Below are 14,330 nucleotides of genomic sequence, written 5' to 3' on the forward strand. Positions count from 1 at the left end.
TTGAACCAAATGATTTTTGTATGTCAGTAGTTGCCTCTCAGCAATTTCATGTGGTTCATCCTAAGACAACAACCTAGGTCCCAATGGTTTTGGTTAAAGAGAAATGTCTTCCATGCTATATCAGATTCCAGCGGCCCTTTCTTTCACGTTTACTCTTAATGTGCCTCGTGTGCCCACACATTATTGAAATCCAGCAGTACTGAATCCTGGTTTTGTAATAGCTTATGGTTCATTTCTTGGTTTAGTTTTCCTATGTCTATAAATACGCTATTCCTTGATTTAAAAAAAAAAAAAAAAAAAAAAAAGCCAAAGCCAGTATTTACCAGAAAAGAATTCACTCTGTATTCAAGTTATGCAGTTTTGGGAAATGTTTAGCTACAGCATGCAGGTTAACTACAATCTTTCATCGCCCAAGCTTTCTCCCTAACCACATCTAAAATGACTAGACTGTTCCCTCACTCAGAAGCTGCATTCTTGAGTACAGCGCTACTTGGAAAAGCACTTGACTGATGGCAGAGAAATCTTCCAGGTAAGTGTTAGTTTCGATGCAGAATCTGTGGCTTATACCCCACATCTCTCAACAAGGATTAGATCACTTACAGTCTTAACTTAGCCACTTACCAACCTGGTCCTGACGCTGTGCCAACAAGCAATACAAAGATGTCAGAGACCTTCAGCAAAGCCTGTTCCCCTCGGGCACAAGTGCAATCTCTGGTTTCTGAGGCAATTTCCACTCAACTATTTCAAATGGGTTTGGAAGAGAATATGTAATGTGAAATGAATTTTGAGAATATCAGTTTTGGGTTTAGGATTTCTAGGGTGCAGAAAGAACTAGGAAAGTGAAATAGTTTAGAAATTAAGAGGAATCCAGTCAAATGAAAAAAGGTTAACAATTTTTAAAAGTAGGAACAGGTCAGGTGACGATTGTAACTGTGAAGGGAGCTAAGTCATTTGAATGCTTAGAGCAATCCAGTGGTCAGCATCAGAACCTAAGGTCCTCAAGAAGATATCAATAGTATTTACTTCAAGACCTCATGATTCTGCTAGTATTTTCTTAAAACATCGATTAGTTCATCCTACCCTTCTCAGTTCTACTAACATTTACTTTTAACCCCCCAGATGGTGGCCCCTTTATCACCTCAGTATGGGAGATGACTCTTCCAAGGGCAGAGCTTCAGTGTGTGGTCCACCTCCCATGCTGTTTCGGGCTCTCCCTCACAGTCACCTCAGCCTTCACCTTCTGCTAGTGTGCAATGGGGCAACGCCGATGTTGGGGACTGTTAGGATCCATTTCCAAAGCATTATCCCAAGTTCCAGGAAATAACAGGTTTCACATGGCTCACAGGTTAATCAGCTCCGTATAATCCCCCTTCATCCCCTCTGAGCCCTGTAGTGTTTCCCAAAGCAGCTATTCCCAACTTATTGCACTTGCTGACTCCCCTGACCTGCCCACGACCCGAGATGGATCTCAGTCTAGGCAGCACCCCCACATTGCAAACTCCAGAATCATTCCGTCTCACCTTAGGAATAGATGTCTTGCTTCTAAAGGTAACTGCTCTCATCTCATGGACAGGATTCTATCCCAACTCTAAAATCAGCCACCTCTGTCCAACACCTCCACCACCTTACTCCCTTCTGACTCAACTGCATTCATCTCCCCGATGGGATGCAGCAATTTGACTTTGCTCGGTCCTTTACACATCCTAGTGTTTGTAAAGATGTCCCCAGACCATCTGCCTCTCATCACCTGAAAATGCCCACGAAAAATGAAGTGTCTCTAAATGGAATGGAGAATCCTGGACTGGATCCTGGAACAGATAAAGAACAGTAGCGGGAAATCTGAAATCCAAGTGAAGTCAGGAGTTAATAGTCACGTACCAAGGTTGACTTGCTAGTTTTGACAAATACACTACGACAATATGTTAACATTAAGGAAAAATGAGTAAGGAAGGGGTATACAGGAACTCTGCATTATTTTTGCAACTTTTCTGTAAACCTAAAAAAAAAATAGCAAGCAGCAGTTTCTTAGACCCCAGACCTACTGAACCTCAATTCCTGGAGCTGAAGCCTAGGAATCTACATTAACAGCCCCAAATGATTGTTACGCAGACTCAAAACTTGAAAATCTAGTCTCTCCGTTCCTTTTCCAGACCATGCCTGAACAGCTGCTTCCTCCATGCTTTATTTACCTTAAACCTGCCTTAGCCTGATGTAATCCTTTAGATCCTCTGAACCCGAAGCTGTCAGTACTGCTATTATCCCCCTTTCACAGATGAGAAAACAAGCACTAACAGGTTAAGTAATGGGTACAGGATCGCACAGCCCTTAAATGGTGGAGCTGGGATTTGAACCCCTAGTCAGTCTATAGCCCAAGTCTACGCTCATAAAACCACTGCCTCTCAATCATGTTTCCATCTGTGACAAACTAAAGAGCTCTGTAATTAAATCACTAGAAGGACCACTATTACCAATAATACTCTGGGCCCACCTATTTCTCCCACCTTCTCCGTCCCAACAGTCCTTTTGCTCCAGCTATGTCCGTGCCCTTTCCTCCCTTTTCCACTGGGGGGAAACGAGCAATAAGAAAGCCCTGGGAAGACAGGCCAAGTAGAGAGTTCTGTGTAGGTTAAGGTACAGAGACACTCTTCCGTCAGGATCCAGCTTAACTAGAATACTCTGTTCTCCCAACTGTCCTAACTTACGAAGCAATCTAATCATGTTCCTAGCACTCACTCTGACATTAAATTACATCATGTCATATTGTAATTCACCTACTACTGGATTTGTCTTATCTTCCCCAAACAACATTGTAAGCTCCTACTTACCTATCTTCTCCCACATACTTATGCCTCAGAGCACTGCTGGAGAACACCGCATACCAGGCATTCACATGATGTCACGGCTGGTAGACTGGTCACTAATCTGCATTTTGCCAGGAGGAAACTGTGACAATAGTATCTCAGGTTTACTAATCCTCTGTCCAGATTATCAGGGAGGTGCCAACTCTAAATCAATTTATAGCCTCTTATCTGGACTCCTGGACTTGTACTTACAGCTTAATATCAAGTTGTGGATTTAACTGGTGAATGATAAACAGTTTTGGGAGTTCCTAATCCCCAACTAGACACACAGAAGAATAGCACCAACATCTACTCAGATAGGTTCAGTACAGAGTTTAGACGGAGAGTTGATAAAACAGAACGCAGTCTCAGGCTATGTCTCTGTTCTTACGTGTATTACCCTTCATTTCTTCAAGTGAATCATGAAACAGTAACAGGATCAGCGGGAGAAACCTATGAAGTATATTCAAGTAAAACAAGTTTTCATCTGTTTCTGATGATTGCAATTTTGCTTGATTTTCTTATTAATGAAAACATTACAATTTACATTTTAAGTACATCTGAGAATCTGATTATGAAGTTAGAATCCACATATCTCCTCAGATACTCTCAGAAAGCAGTGTCTCCATAAAAGCATGAGGAGAAAAAGAGTTGTACAGCATCTTTTTATTTTCTTTACCTTGCTTTAATGCACTTTAAAATTTATCTACATTAATTGGGAACAAAGAAACAAAAATAGACATTTCTTTGTTTTTCATAAATAACTACTCTCCATATTTGATAAAAATCTCAAACCATTATTTCACCTTCCCACAAATATAATACATACAAAATTTTTCTGAAATAATAAGGTCAGCAAATTAAGGGCTGTGAGACTAACTATAACCACATACACCTGGTTCTAGTGACTTCCAGGAACAAAACAAAACAAAAGACTTCTCAAGATGCTCTGGGCTTCCATTTGTTAGTGCTATGGATTCAGAATTATAATCATCTGCCAGTAATAATTTATAGATTCAAGTTGATTGTCTACAAATAAAATATCGCTGGCTCAGATCTGTGAGTTCTGGGTTTGACAGGACAGAGAAGCTACTGCATGGGACAGGCACTATACATATATGGAAATCATACAAAGTTCTGAATGCCCTGGATTCAAACTCCTGACTCGGTATGTGCCTCATTTGGCTCAGTAATCAATTCACCTGCACCAAACCCGTATCAAGTCACTAAATCTCATATATATAATATATATATTATGTATATACATATCCACAACACATACATACTACACATACAGTTTGTAACAACATGAAGTAATATTGTCTTAAAATGATACACCATAGACAGTATCCTGGCTGAAATAAAACCTGTAATTGTCACCAAGCTGCTAGAAGCTTTGAGAGTTCTAAGTCAGGTTACTTAGTGACTTACATCCTGCCTACCCCTCACCCTGCTTTCATGTCTTGGTAGCTTTTTCTTTCAGAACCACCCTCCCCAATTCAGGCGTACTTCTTTCCCAGGGTCACTGGATTGGACTTTGGAGGCAAGAAAGGGCCTGCAGAGGGAACAGGCCATTCTCAGCCACTGTCCCTCACCCCTGCCCAGATTTGTGATGTGCTCGGTCCTGTTTGCCACAGTCGATGTGAGAAAGCAGTTATTCAAAGCTTTGTCCCTCCAACCCCCTTGGTCTTTCTATAGTGCACAAAAGGGAAAGAAGCCTCTTTAGCAGGGGTAGCAGTTCATTAAAATATACAACTACATTTCCTAGCTCTGGGGGTCCCATTCTGTACTGGAGAGTGCAGGTCACAGATGCTGTTATTAAGGTTTGGTGTGGGATCCATGAGGTTTGCTCCTGGCAGCCGGTGTCAGGATTAGTGCAGCCCTGGCCCAGGAGGAAACAGCCTAATGAATACGGACTTGGAAACAGTGCTGTCGGCACATTATTTAAGCCTGTACGTGAACACAGTTACAGACAACACACACATACAGGCTCATCATGTGAAAATACGATGAAGGTTTGCAAGGATAAACCAATAAGGCACCAAGAAAAATTATTTTCAGCCAATTTAGACAATGTCAAAATGTGAGGAGGGCAATAATATAAATTAAAAAGTCTTCCTACGGTCATGTCAACTGATTCACTGAGAAGTCACATTAGTTCACTTAGACTCACCCCCTAATCTATGAAGACATTGCTTAAAATCGAACTGTGAAAGGACCAGCCTGGAGGCTGCACATTTGAGACGAAACTGAGCCCTAAATCCTCTCCAACTTCACAAAGCTGGCTGTGAAAAAGTTGCTAAATCACCCCACAACCTTTAATTTTATCATTGTTTTCATGTGTATGTATTGTTTGCATAATAAAAATGCAAATCAGTGGGGAAAATAGTGTGTGGGATGGAAATAGGGGGTGACCATAAATAGCTGCAGCTTCTCTACCCTGGGTAGGGGGTGGGGTGGTGAATATTAGTTAGCCTAGGGAAGCAGGTGGGCTTTATCTTTGAGGGAAGGGGGAGGGAGAGCAGGGTGAGAACAGAGACTGAAAACAAAGAGGCAGTTCTAAAAGTAGACCCAAAAAGCATCACCTATATTGCCTCTCCTTGGCTTGGTTATACTTTAACTATCTTATTTTTTAAGGTAAATTGGTTGTTCTTTGTAGCTTTGACATGTTGCCAAAATGAAAAAAATATTTTTTAATGAAGACTTCAATCACTTTCATCCACTCATCCCACAACTTTTAGATATACTGTACCATTTCTAGATTCCTCCACCAAGAAAAAGATGGAAGGGGGGCAATCCATATCAGGCACAATGACAGAAGGCAGCAGAACAATCTAGGTGTTCTGGGAAGATATACTAAACGAGGGAAGAGGTCAAGGTGATCAGTAAAGATCCTCATTTGAAAAACAGAATCTGAGTGGCCCTCAGACAGGAACTATTTCAAGGTTCTAAGAAGCAGCTTCTGAATAAGCATAGGAATCGTACATGAAAAGAGTTCGCTAGGCCACATGTACTAGTAGGTTTTGTCGACTCCACTGAAATTTTAATTTTGATTCAGAGGATAAAAGCAGTGCATTTTTATAACTGTGAACAGTTTTTGAGAGTCCTTAAAACTATAATAGCAAGCTTCTCCCCACAGCAGTGTTTAAATTCCCTATGGGAACTGTGCATTTATTTACTTAATATCTATGAAGTGAAAACTGACCTGGGCTTAAATCTTATTTTTCCAACTTTGGTATAAATGAAGCACAAATGCCTAGGCATTTTCCTAGGGAGGCATTCTCAAATTTTAATTGCTTTTCCCATTTTGGCTTCCTAAATTTAGTCCCCACTCAACCCTGGTCATTGGTATTTTGCTGGCCATAGCACTGTCACCCCCTTCTTCCGTAATGGCCTCACACTCTTCATGAATGAATGGTTAAACAGATTAGGAAAGCAAACATAATTTTCTAATAGTAAAGAAACCTGTGTGTGTGTGTGTGTGTGTGTGTGTGTGCGCGCGCGCGTATGTCTGCGTGGGTGTATGTGTATTTCTCAATATGTAGGCTTTCATATATAAATGAAGGAATAGTTAAGCAGATTAGGAAAGCAAAAAGAATTTTCTAACAGCAAAGTGTGTGTATGCTCATCAATACATAAGCTTTCTCAGAAAAAGGAAAAGAAAAATATACTGAGGTGGGGGAGGTGGAAACAGCTTTCCTCCTATAGCAGTTAACTGATCCATATTTTAAAAGCTTATGCACGTGTGTTATGGGTCTCATTTATGTTTTCAGAGACTGCAGGGAGCAATGTCTTGCTGCTTTTGGAATATCTGGCTATACACTAGTCCAAAGTCCAGGGACATTTATTTTCTCTCATTGCTGCCAATGTTTGTTCACAGGTAGCCAGCCTTCCTCCCCCAGTTCAAGCACCTCATTCAAGGATGGGTGTGGTTTCTAATCACAGCTCTCCAGGAGAGGAGGAATAAGAAAAGCAAAAAGACTGTTTAACATGATAAAGGAGGTGGGATGGGGGTGGAGCGGGTAAATGTTGGAAATTTACTTAATTACTGGAGGTATATCCATGTTAGTCCTTAAATCTACAAAGCAGCCCCCTTTAGCAACTATCACTAAGTACGTCCAGAAGAGAGGAGTGGGTTTACTTTTACCAAAATTATAACACAAGTTGTTTTGTTAAAAAGAACAACCGGGATCACTGAAGCCTGTTAAGTACCACCCACTCCTCTGGCACAGAGCTGCAATCTTATCCGTCCAGAATTCAAGCTTAACCAATTGCCATCCCTCAGGTCCTCACTACTCCAAATGTTTATACCGGACACTATAACGCTAACTCTAACGCATTCAAAATGCTGGTGCTGTTAAGAATGAGGATGATTAAAAGTATGTACTACAGAAAGGAAACAAGCTCGCTAAAGAAACAAGAAGGGACACAAAATCTTCAACACTCCCTAACCTTGTCACTTTCCGGAGGTCCTACCCACATTTCAAGCTCCCCCCTCGGTGTGACTTGAAGTTTCCCCTCAGGTAGGACTATAAGCAGGGAAAATCATCTGGGACACCTGAAGCAGTGGAAAGAGAAACAAACTGAAAAAGCACACCTATCAACTTCCCAGTCATAGCAATCCAAACTTTCACTGTTCACATTTTTTTTTTTAAAGACACAAGTATAGGAAATATATTTTCCAATTCAGAACACACAGTTCAAAGAAACCTGAACCAAGTGGAACTTCATTATAATGCCAACCTTAGGATTGTAAAGCCCCCAAAGCAAAGGAAATTTTGTTGCCAAAATGCAACAAAGTTAAAAATTAAGAAAAAATACATATAAATTAAAAACAAGGTTCCCCTAAAGAAGGCAGTAAGAAACACAAAACAACACAGGTGAGCTGAGCCCCTTTGAGAAGTCCTGGGACAGCTACTCCCTTGAAAGGGCCCTTTTCCCCTCTCCAAGTAGCCCCAGGAGGGGGCATCAGCACCGTGAAGGTAAACGGAAGTGACCTTGGCAAAGCTACCAAACAAAACAACCCCCCTCCCTCGCCCCGGGGCCTCCTACACGTGTGACAGGGACACCTGCTTGTGGTAGGTAGCTGCGGCAGGGCCCGGCGGCCCAGTCCTGCCGGTGAGCGCTGCGCTCGCCTCGGCATAGTCCCCAGCGGCCGTGGCGCCGCCGCTCTTGTGGCCCCGTCGCCGGCGGCGGCAGCAGCAGCGGCTAGTGAAGCGCCGCCACGACTCCACAGTCTTGCCGGACCAAATCCAGACGCCCGACGTGATGCCCACCACGAGGCACATGAAGTACTTGAGCATGAGCACCCAGTACTCGGGCTTGGCGCGCGGTTGGCCGGCGTCGGAGCCCGGGCACGCGCAGGTGAGCGCAGCCTCCCAGCTCTCGCGATAGTGCTGCTCGTACAGGTAGCAGGCCACCACGATGCTGGCCGGCACCGTGTAGAGCAGCGTGAAGATGCCGATGCGGATCATGAGTTTCTCCAGCTTGTCTGTCTTGGTGCCACCCTGCTTGATGACACTGCGGATGCGGAAGAGTGACACGAAGCCCGCCAGGAGGAAGAGCGTGCCCACCAGCAGGTAGAGCACCAGAGGGCCCAGCACGAAGCCACGCAGGGAGTTCAGGTTCTGGTTGCCTACGTAGCAGATGCCAGCCACCGGGTCCCCGTCCACGGAGCTCAGTGCCAGTGCAGTGATAGACTTGACACTGGGGATGAGCCACGCGGCCAAGTGGAAGTACTGTGCATAGCCCGCGATGGCCTCGTTGCCCCACTTCATGCCAGCCGCCAAGAACCAAGTGAGCGACAGGATGACCCACCAGATGGAGCTGGCCATGCCGAAGAAGTAGACCAGCAGGAAGACAACAGTGCACAGCGCTGGGCCTGTCGTCTCGTAGTGAATGTGGCTGTGCTCGCGGCTGCAGGCGACGCTGGCATGGCCCACGACCAGGCGAACCAGGAAGCCCAGTGACACGCACAAGTAGCAGGCTGAAAGGAAGATGATGGGGCGCTCAGGGTAGCGGAAGCGTTCCATGTCTATTAGGAAGGTGGCGACAGTGGTGGAGGTGGAGATGAAGCACAGCACAGACCACAGGCCGATCCAAAAGGTGGCGAACGTGCGCTCGTCTGGGCTGAAGGAGGGCTGGTAGCAGGGAACCGCGCAGTTGGGTACCTGGCCTGTCCGCACCTTGTTGTAGAGCGGGTGCGACTCCTTCAGGATAGGCACGAAGGGTTCCCGGCACTTGCACACGGATGGGCCCCCGGCAGCGCACTCGCCCCCCAAGGACGAGGCTCCTGGAGGGTTAGGGAGGGTGGGCTTGTTAGGGAAGGGCCGTGGGGGCGCCGTGGTGGCCTCGCTGCGGTTGTAATCCATGCACAGGACTTCGGCGTCGCGGCCCAGCACCGGGAGGCGGTCGCAGCTCATGCGCTCGGGCCAGGCAAAGCCGTACTGGCGCATGAGCGGGGAGCAGCCGGCCTTGGCGCGCTCGCACACTGAGCGGCAGGGGGGCAGAGGTTTGTGATAGTCGGGCAAGCAGATGGGCGTGTACATTGAGCACAGGAAGAAGCGCAGGTCTGGAGAGCAGTGGATCTCCACCAGCGGCCAGAACTGGTGCACCTCCAGGCCCGCCTCGTCCTGCGTGTCGTGGTTGAACTGGTTGGGCATGTGCGTCAGGTTGTAGCCGATGCCGCGGCACATGGGTACCGTGATTTCCTGGCACACCGGGGCCTTGGAGGCTGCCGCCGCCCGGCCTGCCAGCTGCGCCAGGAGTAGCAGCAGCAGCGAGGGCGGCGCGGACGGGTCAGGCCGAGCCATAGCCCCCTCCCTCCCCTTGCCTCCCGCAGCCCGCGCGGGGCCAACGCAGGCAGGGGAAAACGGGGCCGGGGCTTCCCTCTCCGCCGACTTGTATGTGGCGCCGGGGCTGGCAACCTGTTGGTTTCTTTTTCTCTTCCAGAAATCCGCCCAAAGATAAACTGTTTCGGGAAGGCGCTGCCTCCCTCCGCAGGCAGCGCTCAGCTCTTTGCCGGATAGGACTGAGGAGCAGTAGGACTCGGATTCCAGGGAAAGTACTCTTTAAACAAGAAGGTGGGGGAGAAGAAAAATTGTAACCACTCCCAATCAGAGGGGCGGCAACGGCTTAGTCCCAGCAAGCGGTCTCCAAATTTGTAGATTAACCTCTCTACCCTCCACCTCCTGAAACCAAACTACTGACTCTCCGCCCCGCCCCCGCCTCCCTTTCGGTTCGGCCCTCCAGGCTGGACCCCGGGGTCAGAGCGCTCAGCCAACCCCCCACCTCTCACCTCCACCCCCCCAAAAAAGGGCAGAGAGCCAGAGAGAAGAATCGGGAGAAGGGAAGGCGCGGGCTCTCACCTCCGAGGATCCCGAAAGAAACAGTCCGCAGCCAGCCTGGGTCCTACGTCCCTGGGACACTCTGCTCAGAAACGCGACTCAGAGCCAAGCTGGCACCGGGAAAGTTTGGCGATAGGCTGGGTATCCGAGGCGGCGGCACATGGCAGCAGGTGGGGGCGTCTCAGAGAGGGGGTCGCCCCCTGAACGCAGTCGCCGCACGCCGGTCACTCTCCCTCTCCTCCTCCGGGCCCCCCCGCATGATACGGGCGGGGCAGAGCAGGGGCAGGCCGTGCGTTACACCAGGGTCCGGGAGCCGGACGAAGGGCTAGCGCTCCTGCAGCACCTAGCGAGAGGAAGGCGGTGTGCGGCGGCGGCGGGGGGGACCCCGCCGCCTCACAGCACTGTGAACAGCCGGCGCCGGCCCCGCGGGGACTGCATGGTGCGCGCCAGCCGCCGCGTCCTGCCCGCCGCTCGCCTCCTCCCCTGCAGGGGGCTCCTAGCTCCAGCGGACTCCTGGTGGCGGTGGTGGCGCTCCTGGGACGCGCTAGGCTCGGCTCCTCCCCCGCGCACTCGCAACCCTTTCGCCCACCTCTGTCTGGCACTGAACGGCGCTCGGCGGCGGCGGTGGCGACCGCGGCAGAGTCACGGCCGCGGGCTGACTGGCCTCTCCTGCCCCGCCTGGTCACCTGCTTCTAAAGCCCTCCGGGAGGCCCCGCCCAGGCCCCGCCCCCTCGCGCTGGGGCTCGGTTGGTGGGATGCCCCGCCACGCCCTCCGCGCGTCCCCGCCCACTGCCCCGCGAGGTTGGCCTCTACTCTCGGCGCTCTCCGGCCCCGCCCGGAGCCGGCAGCCGAGGAATGCCGGCCAATCGAAGACCGGGAAGTAACGGGGGCGGAGCGAATGCTAATCACGCCTTCTTGAGACGGGGGGCGGGAAACCCTAGCTAGAAGTCCCAAAGAGTTCCCTGCTGGCGCCCACGGGTACGGGGCTCACTTTCCTGTAATGTTCTAGCTTATGAACCTTTTCTCTTAGGGCCGCTACCAGTTCAATCTGCAGCTAAGAATCCTTACAGAGTCCAGCGCTTGTTTAAAAGAACTGCTCAAAGAATCTTCCTTAACCGTGGCACCTGTCTCCCCTCTGTGCTGTCCTCATTCATACCAGGTGAGCTCACGTCGAGAGAAGGGCGAATGCTTACAGAGCCCCTACTGTGTGCGGAACAGAGCATTAATCGTTTACATTTTAATACAAGATCTCAGATCCTTGCAACAGTTCTGTTTCTTACAAGTGAAGACACAGGTTTAGAAACTTGAGCAAGGTAACCGGGTTAATAGTTCTCCAAGAAACCGCAGCCCAGACGATCTTGTCCTCCTGCGGTATTCGGAGCACCTGGCACATAGTAGTCGCTCAAATGGCAAACCCGGGATTCGATCCCAGGTAGTTGTGCCGAGGCATCCACAATTTTAACCACTCCCACCATATACAACAGGTATCTCCCAGGCTTTAACCTTTACTTTTGCATTTCGTAACAAAATCTTACGGTTGTGACAAGAAAGATTTTCTTTCTCTTTGGAAGACTCGAGATGTTTACTCCTTTATCAGTCGAGATTTAAAATCCCAGGCAGTTCCAGGTAGAGAGAAGGGACGCTGGCTCTCGGCTCTGTAATGGGAAGGGCGCGGGACCCCCTGGGAGCTGCTGGCAGCTTACGCGCCCACCCGCTCGCCGCGGGGGGCGGGACGCACAGGGAGCAGCCGCCGCCCGCGGGGAGGACCTGCTGGGCGCCTGGACTGCAGGGACACACAGTGGCGATCTCCAGATGGGTTTTTATGCTGCAGGTTTTAAATGTCCTAAAAATGCCTTTTTTCTACGTGTTCTAATTAAATGGGAAGACTGAGATGTTTAGCATACTTGAAATTAATTCACACGCTTACAAAAAGGGTTTGAATTGTTTCCCGCTTCCCCATCTCTTCCTTCTGGGAAGGAGGTGAAAAAAGGCTGGAGGGTCAGGGGACGTGCAGGACGCAGGACTGGACTAAAGGGGTGAGATAGGCCGCGGTTGTTCTTGTGTCCTAGATCCCATTTGTACAGATTGCGACGCTAAATGGCAAATCGCCCTGTCCTTTCCCCTTATCAAAAAGGCTTTGTGGGAAAATGAAGAATATGAGTATTAATCCCAGCCTCAGGGTTAAAAGTTAAAGTAAATATCAATAGCTTCACAAAAATCAAAACAATAAATATGTTTTAAATGTACACTAAATCTTTCATTCCCTGGACTTCTACAGGTGTTCATATTTTATCTCTTTTGTTTTTTGGAAATACTTGGCACTCTGGGTGGGCAAACTTCCCAGAGTTGAAAGTAGTGGGAGTTGAAAAACTATGGAATAGCAGTCAAAAAGAAAGGAAAACCCTCAGTGGAAAGTATGTGCAGACTGTGAACATGCCAGGGGAGAGCTGTCTCATTCTGTGCCCTTCATACAACATGTATATTACTGGGGATGGACAAGTGTTGGCTAATAATAAAAATTATTTGAAGTTGGAGAATGTTAATTACTCCTGCTGGAATTTAGCCAGAATTCTTGTGTTATTTCACTTGGTTCTGACTCAAACAATGTTATCTACTGGCCTGTAAACCACTCTCTTCTTAATCAATAGGAAATGTTACTTTTGCTTGGAGATCTCTAATAATAGTCATAATAACAGCAGAAAACTTTGCCAAAAGGGACTTATTTTGCATCGCATAGCTTTTTGTGTCATTTGCATCTTTGCTTTTTGTACATATATAACTTCAATTTAAAGGCAGTATAAAATACGCTGACGGTGTAACATGTATTAGGCTGGGTGCTAAATAATTCATTTACATTAATTAATTTAATACTCACAACAGTCAGATAAAACTGGCACCTTAGTGACTTGCTTATTTAGTTACTTATTTAGACATTGGAAAGAATGGAAATCAACATTTCTCCTGAGTCATAATTTATTTATTCAACAAACTCGAATACATTAAATTATTTGTAAGATATATTTTTAAGCACCTAGAACATTGCCATACATTCTAGTCTACCAATTTACTCATATAGCCTTCCATCCATCCATCCGTCCATCCATCCATCCATCCATCCATCCATCCATCCATCCATCCGTCCATCCAATAAACACCAAATTTCTGAGTTGAAGACACTACTGCTATATTAAACATGTTTCTACAAAGCCAAGTTCATGAAATTCAACTTCAATTATTGTTTAAGGTGTGTTTATTAACTCATGAAAATACAGACAATAATGCTAACCATTAGTAAGTGTGTGACATTTCAAAAGTTTTGCAGTATTGGTTTTGTTTTCTGTCATCAGTGAATAGTTACAGCATCTTTAATCTTACTAGGCTTGTATTGATTTTATATATATATATATTATTCTGTTGAGACCCTTGAGAGCTCAGTGCTATAATAGAAATGAATGGACAGTAGTCTTTGTATCCCCTTCGATACCTTGATAATCAACCCTGAAACAGTATGCTGCACATAAATGCCTTTGATAAATAGTCGTGAAATAAATGGATGAATGAATGACAACTAAGATTAACTTTTAAAACTCTAGCAACTGGCATTGAAACCTTGAATACAACTTACCTTATGAGCTATATCTGAGGTTGACTATATCCTGTTAAATGCAGCATGAGCCCCAATCTTGGCTCTGCCTTTACTAGCTAATCACCTAACAAGTCGCCTAACCGCTCCAGGTCCTCTTTCCTTGTCTATAAAATGGAATTACAAAATAGTTTTCTACCTCATAGAGTTGTAGTGAGGGGTCAATGAATTTATATGGGCAAGGGCTTAGAGCCATGCCTAGCACCTGGTAAGTCTATATAGCTCTTAGTTATTATAATTAGTGTCTACTATGGTTCATTCTATTTTTCTGTTTTCCCACTCTTGTATATTTTCTTTTGTATGTCACTTTAATAACGAAAAAAAAAAGTCATTTTTTTAGATGTACCTTATGCCTGAGTACACTCCTAGCTGTCACCACTGTCCCAAGTGTTTTCATATTAGCTCACTTTGATGCCATAGCGGGGATCATTTCACTTGCCCTGGATCAAAGTGCATATACCTGACATCAACAGCCAGCCTGTGAGCATGCCCAGTGCTGGC

The 14,330-nt window shown here is 46.8% G+C and overlaps 1 protein-coding gene and 1 long non-coding RNA gene across 3 annotated transcripts in view; one reads left to right on the forward strand and one right to left on the reverse strand.

Moving 5' to 3' along the window:
• Positions 1-288: 288 nt before the first annotated feature.
• Positions 289-10,348, reverse strand: FZD5 (frizzled class receptor 5). Its single transcript, XM_019726926.2, has 2 exons — positions 10,208-10,348; positions 289-9,908 (listed from the first exon to the last, which is right to left on the reverse strand). Exon 2 carries the CDS (start codon positions 9,650-9,652, stop codon positions 7,889-7,891), a length of 1,764 nt encoding a protein of 587 aa, XP_019582485.1. The 5' UTR covers positions 9,653-9,908; positions 10,208-10,348; the 3' UTR covers positions 289-7,888.
• Positions 10,347-14,330, forward strand: part of LOC109445100 (uncharacterized) — an 85,129-nt gene continuing 81,145 nt past the window's right edge. For both annotated transcript variants that reach the window (XR_012489503.1, XR_002136996.2), the window contains exon 1: positions 10,347-11,345. This is a non-coding gene — a long non-coding RNA (uncharacterized LOC109445100). The remainder of the gene's footprint in view (positions 11,346-14,330) is intronic.

This window comes from Rhinolophus sinicus, linkage group LG01 (genome assembly GCF_036562045.2).
Source record: "Rhinolophus sinicus isolate RSC01 linkage group LG01, ASM3656204v1, whole genome shotgun sequence".
NCBI lineage: Eukaryota > Metazoa > Chordata > Mammalia > Chiroptera > Rhinolophidae > Rhinolophus > Rhinolophus sinicus.

What these genes read in the sequence shown, in the direction of transcription:
- FZD5 (XM_019726926.2), bottom strand. Translation starts at nt 9,652, where the DNA reads ATGGCTCGGCCTGACCCGTCCGCGCCGCCCTCGCTGCTGCTGCTACTC.